The sequence below is a fragment of the Psammomys obesus genome, unplaced genomic scaffold, assembly GCF_907164565.1.
Source record: "Psammomys obesus unplaced genomic scaffold, mPsaObe1.curated_primary_1811, whole genome shotgun sequence".
Lineage (NCBI taxonomy): Eukaryota > Metazoa > Chordata > Mammalia > Rodentia > Muridae > Psammomys > Psammomys obesus.
In genome coordinates this window covers 6,100,612-6,106,754 of record NW_026585686.1, presented here as the reverse complement: position 1 = coordinate 6,106,754, position 6,143 = coordinate 6,100,612, and the positions used below count along the sequence as shown (strand labels likewise).

At 37.4% G+C, this 6,143-nt stretch overlaps 1 protein-coding gene across 5 annotated transcripts in view; it reads right to left on the bottom strand.

Annotated features, from left to right (window-relative positions):
• Window positions 1-6,143, bottom strand: part of Nfib (nuclear factor I B) — a 217,795-nt gene that overhangs the window by 3,247 nt on the left and 208,405 nt on the right. For 3 of the 5 annotated variants that reach the window (XM_055629796.1, XM_055629806.1, XM_055629832.1), the window contains one exon: window positions 1-3,298. This exon is cut by the window's left edge and continues 3,247 nt beyond it. In XM_055629796.1, the coding sequence (XP_055485771.1) occupies window positions 3,169-3,298 (130 nt within the window). In that variant the 3' untranslated portion in view covers window positions 1-3,168. The remainder of the gene's footprint in view (window positions 3,299-6,143) is intronic. The other 2 variants (XM_055629813.1, XM_055629822.1) reach the window with 1 other exon arrangement.

Here is a 6,143-nt window from a genome sequence, read left to right as displayed (position 1 = left end):
ACCAAATCGGTCAGAAATACACTAAGAGCTTGGCTGAGAGGATCTGTTATCTGCAGAGCAAGTCTCGCAGACATGGTGGGCCTTCCTCGGAACCTGTGCCCCAGGACCCCACTGTGCTACCTGGTATGTGGGCATCAAACTAAACGGACTAGTCAGATTTAATTCTCAGGCCGAAGAACATTTTTCTAAAGTACTCAATATTAAATGATCTGCTATGCATACACTTGACAGTTTATTTTGTTAGGCCATGGCCTGGGGGTGGGATCAAAAGAGCTTCTTGACAGCCTACTGTGTGCGTCACTAATTCTGAAAGATCTCCTTGGAGTGAGGAATACACTCGATAGAACCAGGGAGGGCTGAAGAGAAGACAAAATAAAATTGGCCTCCATTCACCTCTAGCTCCTCAGAGAAAATGAACTCAAATATATACTTGAAGTTACCACCCCTTAGAAAAGAAGTCCCTCTCATCATTATCAAACAGGCTTAGTTCATCCACAGGAAAATTAGATGCTTAGAACTCTATATTTTTCTCTGCTCTAGTTTTCAGTTTACAGGGGCAAGTAAAATGAAAGGATTTACTTATTTTTTCTCCTTAAAAACTGAACTTTGATTTTAATCTATCAGTCCAAATACATTCAATAAGAGTAACTCTCTCTCCAGTCAGCCTTCTGGATGTCAAAAAACAAAACCCCAAGTGCACTGCCACCCACTTGAAGTAGTAAGTCAAGGAACATCACATCCTGTCAGTAATAAAGTGAAACAGGGCTGGGAAGGAGAGCGCTCCCTCCAGAAGGGTGAATGTGTTTGGTAGAAGAAAGCTTATTCCTGTGTCACACTCACAAGTGTGAAACAGCCAACATCTGCTATGTGGGCACTTCAAGAAATGTCTTTGCCAAATATGAGACAGGCTCACTTTCCACTGTGGATCCGGGACTTTCAGGAAAAACTATCAACAACTAAAAGAAGACAGGGCAGTTCTTCTAAGTGTGCCTCTAGGAGGCTTTGCTGTGCTTGCTTTCTCTTCCCATTTTCTTAGCTTAAAAACCAGAAATGAGTTCAGCTTGTACCCCAGGTGGGAAGGGGGGGGGGGAAACCTGTGTAAGTTGACCTTTGTCACAGTAGGCAGAAGAGTTGCTTTGCAGCCAGGCCCATCTCAGGGTGCAGTGCTTCACAGCTACACTGTAAAGGGTTAAAAATCCTCCCGCCCACCCCTGAATATATATATATATGTATGTATATTAAAAAAAATCCCCTGTCCATCTCTCAGTACACAAAAGGACCTCATCACACTGCAAAAATAGCAGTACCCACTTTGGTCAATTAAAACAAACAAACAAATAAACAAACAAACAAAAAAGCATACATTATTTCTTTTTAACTCTGTGTACTTACCTATAATAACCAATACAGCTAAAAGCACTACCTACATAGGCAAAACTTGGTATTGCATAATTCGTATAAATTTGAAACCCCTCCCCCCAAATATTAATTGGAAGATGAAAAACATGAAAGGTTAATAGAAAAAACACCAAAATACTGAAAATATTGCTGGTCGATTACAATTTTTAAGCGGCAACTATACACAGCCATGATATGCTTTATAAATGTGAGATAAAGGTGTAACTGTCTAAAAAATCCATGATGTCACACATTTTTCTTCGTCTGGAGTACAAAATATTTTGTCATAAAAATGGTAAAGATTTAAAACGATAATAAATGCAGCAAAACAAGTGTAGTGATGTCACTTTTGTGTTTTTTTTTTTTTTGTCTTTTGTTTTTTTAGATTTCAAGGCAAGGCACGTAATGTGGACATTATATCTTCGTGCAAATTAGGATTACTGGAAAGAGTACTTTTCATTAAAATTTTAAGAGACATAGAGGCAACATGTGTCTGCCCATGCACACTACGGATCTGTCAATACGAGAAATGTGTTGAACAAGGCTAATGTCTGAAAGCACCATGCACGTTTCCAGCACCCTGATGGCACTTCTCTGAGAGCGCGGTTCCTGTCCTCCTACAGTGGAAGCTGTACCCTTGTGACATGGATTTACCTGCCTCTCTGTCTCTACGCTGAAGATTTTATAGAACCATTTGTACACCCTACGGGTTCTTGATGCAACCAGTAATTTTAAATAAATAATTCGACCTCTGAGGAGGCTGCAGCTAAGCCAACCTAAGTGCTGTGTTTTCATTCTTTTTTTTTTCTTTTTTCTCTTTTTTTTCTTTTTTTTGTTCAAGCACATGATTTGTCTTGATTTAATGCCTTTTTAAATGCCCTCAAAAACTGAGGGGAAAATAAATTCGCTCAAAATTATTTTAAATTCTTTTTAATCCCCTCAATTTAGAGTCCAAGGGCTGAAGGACTTATAATCATGATTCCCCTTTAGATATAAATTTATAAATTGCACTTGCCTCTATTAAGTGTTCCTTTTGTGGGGAAAATATTATATTAATTTTTACTGTTGCATGCAGAGGTAACCCTTCACCCACATAGAGGCATTTCTTCCATAGAGCCTTCGAGTTCAAACCGTTTTTTTTCCCTATTTTTCTTTTTTTTTTTTTTTTTTTTTTTTTTTCTTTTTTAAGATTTCAAACTGGGTTACACACTGGAAAAGGCTGGGTTAAGGGCCAAAATTTAATAAATCTGTACGGATAACTAAAGGCTACAGAGATTTTATATATATATATACTTTTTAACTTTTAGAAATCAGAGTGCTTATAAACTGGCTGGCTCATGGCTCTGTCCCCAGCCCCTCTGACGCCGCCTCCTAGCCTTTGTTGGTGACATAACCAGGGATAGTGACTCCATGCGTAAACAACGAGAATACTAACCAAGAAAACTAGCTTATCATGCAAATATTAAGGCATCTAGAAAGTCAGTTAAAATATATTGTCATAGAGACAGAACATCTACTTCCCAGCGGACTTCATGTAACAAAGGCTACTTGCGGAGGCTGCAGTCTAGCTTCAGTGAGATATCATTGACCCTTTCATGTCACTACAGTTTCAACCTTAAGGGAGTTGGCGGCCGTTCGAGCTGCCAGGCCGGTCTGTCGTCTTCTTTCTTCTCTTTCTCTCCTTTCTCCCTTTTGTCCAGTCTTCCTCTTTTTCTTTGTTGAGTGTTTTCCCCCTAAGTTTTCTTATGCTGCTGTTGTGTTTCTTTCCCCTCAGTTGCTTGTCTCTGCTTGAAGGAAAGGCTCTCCAATTATGTTCAGACCATAATTTTGGACATTTGCCGGTAAGATGGGTGTCCTATTTGACATTTGAAAAGGAACCAAGCTAGCCCAGGTACCAGGACTGTTGAGAGCAGAAGGGTGGTAGGGAAGGAAGACAAAAATAAAACAAAAAAACAAAAAGACAAAAGGAGAATGTTAAAAATTTCAGCCGTAATATAAATATAAATTCTAAATTCTAAGTGTATCAAATTACAACTGTTACATTTTTAAATTAAAATCTTAATAAAATTTAAAAATTAATAGCATGCATTGACTTTGCTAAATTATACATATAGCACATACATATACTACATGCAATAACTTGTAGATTATACATATCATACACATGTAATCTACATGATTTCTTTCATGAAAAAACCTAACTGAGATGCAGAAAAACACAAAACAGGACACATTCACAACTGTGGAACTCTACCTGATTAAGGATATTCTTTTTCAAATATCTGATCCCTTCAATATAATAAATGCAATATTATTTTTATTATTCTAATGAAGAAAAAGAAAAGCAGAAGTTTCTAGTAATACCAGACCATCGAAGCTTGCTAGATACAATAATTGTATTTAACCTTTAGTTCACGATATATTCTGAATGTGATGGGCATATCTGCTACTGGGTTATATAAAATTTAAAATGTAATGACATATATCCTTTGTACTCAAATGAGAAAATAATACATCTTCCTGCAGGTCCATATATGGTATGAATTTCAAAATACCTAATTATCATTACAAAACTGAAGAGTTTTGGACAACCCAATGGCTGTCTCTCTTGGACCACATGGAACCCAGTTGGTTGTATTCTGTGCGTGAGGGTGGAAGGTACGGCATGGCACAGGGGATTGCTGTGTTTGCTGCTGTTTTCTTGCTCTCCCCTATAATCTCCCTTAGAGAGAACAAAACTTTTCTTTGTATTAATTTTTTTTTTCTCAGTTGACTGGCAGCAGGGGCCTGAGCGTTTTACTGCCAGGAATGATGGGATATTTGGGATGCACTGAAGGAGACCTGAGGGAAGGGACCACCTAGCCAGCAGTGCTGCCTCTCACCAGTCAGCTGGTCAGCTGTGTGTCAGCCTTGGGATTTATAAAAAAAAAAAAAAAAAAAGGCTTGAAAAAAATTTTTCTAGTTGTTCTTGTTATCATTCTTATAAAATTATCATATGGAGAAAAGGGATACTAGATTTATAGCACCACAAAACACTCCATCTCAGATATTTTAGGGTACTCTGATCTGCTGCATTATTTATAGTGATAGTCCACTGGGAGCTAATGTCAGCCTCCTAGCACCTGTAGCACTATACCAAGGAAACACCACACAGACAATTCTGTGCCCAGTTTAGCAACGACCTGGCATGGCATATGCTCCATGTTTTAAATTTTATTTAGTCCCCTCTACAGTTGAAACCGTAGCTGATGTGGATACTGTTAATGCCATTAACAATCTAGACATAACTTTCTGTTCAGGCATAAAAAACATAATGGCAATTGACACAAAGAAGCAATTTTAGATTTAAACAACCAGATATGTAACATTTTTTACTCTGAAGATGGCTCAATATAAAACATGGCTTATTTCTACATGTCTAGGTACCATATTGCTCAGCAATGCATTAAGAGTGACCCCTTTTTCTCAAGGGATTTTAGGATTAGATGACTAGATCAACAGCAGCAAAATCTGACCCTTACTTTGCTAATCATTTAGTACATGGCCTAGCATACAGCAGATGTGTTACAAAATTTTGGACAAATGAATCAATGGTTTGAACTCCCACTCGGCTCTTTTTACAAGGTGTTGACCTTGGTTACATGTATTTAGGAACACACTGACATCTGAGTATCTCTGAATTTAAAATTGAGATGCTCTGTATCAAGTTTATGCAGAAAAAAAAATATATATATATATACCAACTTAGTTGGTGAACGGCCCCAACTCTAAAGACTGTGCATGTTTTTACTGAACTCTTTTCTGAGAGACTTGACTGTTTTTCACATATTTCTCTCTTCCCACACACATCTTGAGAACTATTTCTGTGTCTTGTAGCAGTGACTGGGAACAATGTTATATAATGCACCAAGAAACTTATTTTCATGTCAGCTGTGCATCACTGCACTCTGTACATAGTCCTTTTACAGCATCCATTACTTCATATCATTATCATCTGTTATTCGCAATTATCTTACTGACTGAAAGGTGAACACCACAGGAAAAAAATGAGTCTTATCTGTTCTTATAGACTCTGGATATAGATGAGATTATTTCTTAACAATAAGGCAAATTACAAAAGAGCCATCTATTATTTTTAACCTAAAGTAAGAAGCATGTGTCAAAAGCAAACAGTGTAGCTCAAAAGATAATCCTTGGCAGTAAAATACAGCATCAACAAAAAGCAAGCCACCCTGTGAAATCAACAAGAATGCCCAACTAGATGAGCTTCAGAGAGTCATTCAGTGATTGTATGCTTTGGAGAGAGTGTACTAATAAACAAAACATAGGAGTGGCTCCTAAAAAGACAAATCTACCAAATTCTTGGAGAAAGGATAAGAATCCAGAATAAATGGCTGCTCAGCACCTATTGAGGATTTAAGCTGTAGAATGCACACCAAATTTAATTTAAGTGTTTAGTTAATTCTTCCAAATCTCCTGGCCTGTATTATGACCATACCAACACTGCAGAATGTAATATATTTGTCGATACCGTTTACAAATCTTTAGGGGAGAATAAATCTCAAACGTGAACACTATCTAGGCCCCATATCTGAGTTTTACAACTCCCTTATCACCAATTCATAGGTTAAGTTCAGAACTATAAGGAACATTCTTTTGAGCTTTGACAGCAATTCCCTCAAGGGGGTAAAATCCTGATAAAAGTAACTCAAAGCCTATATAACAATGTTAATTGTTAAACCAGA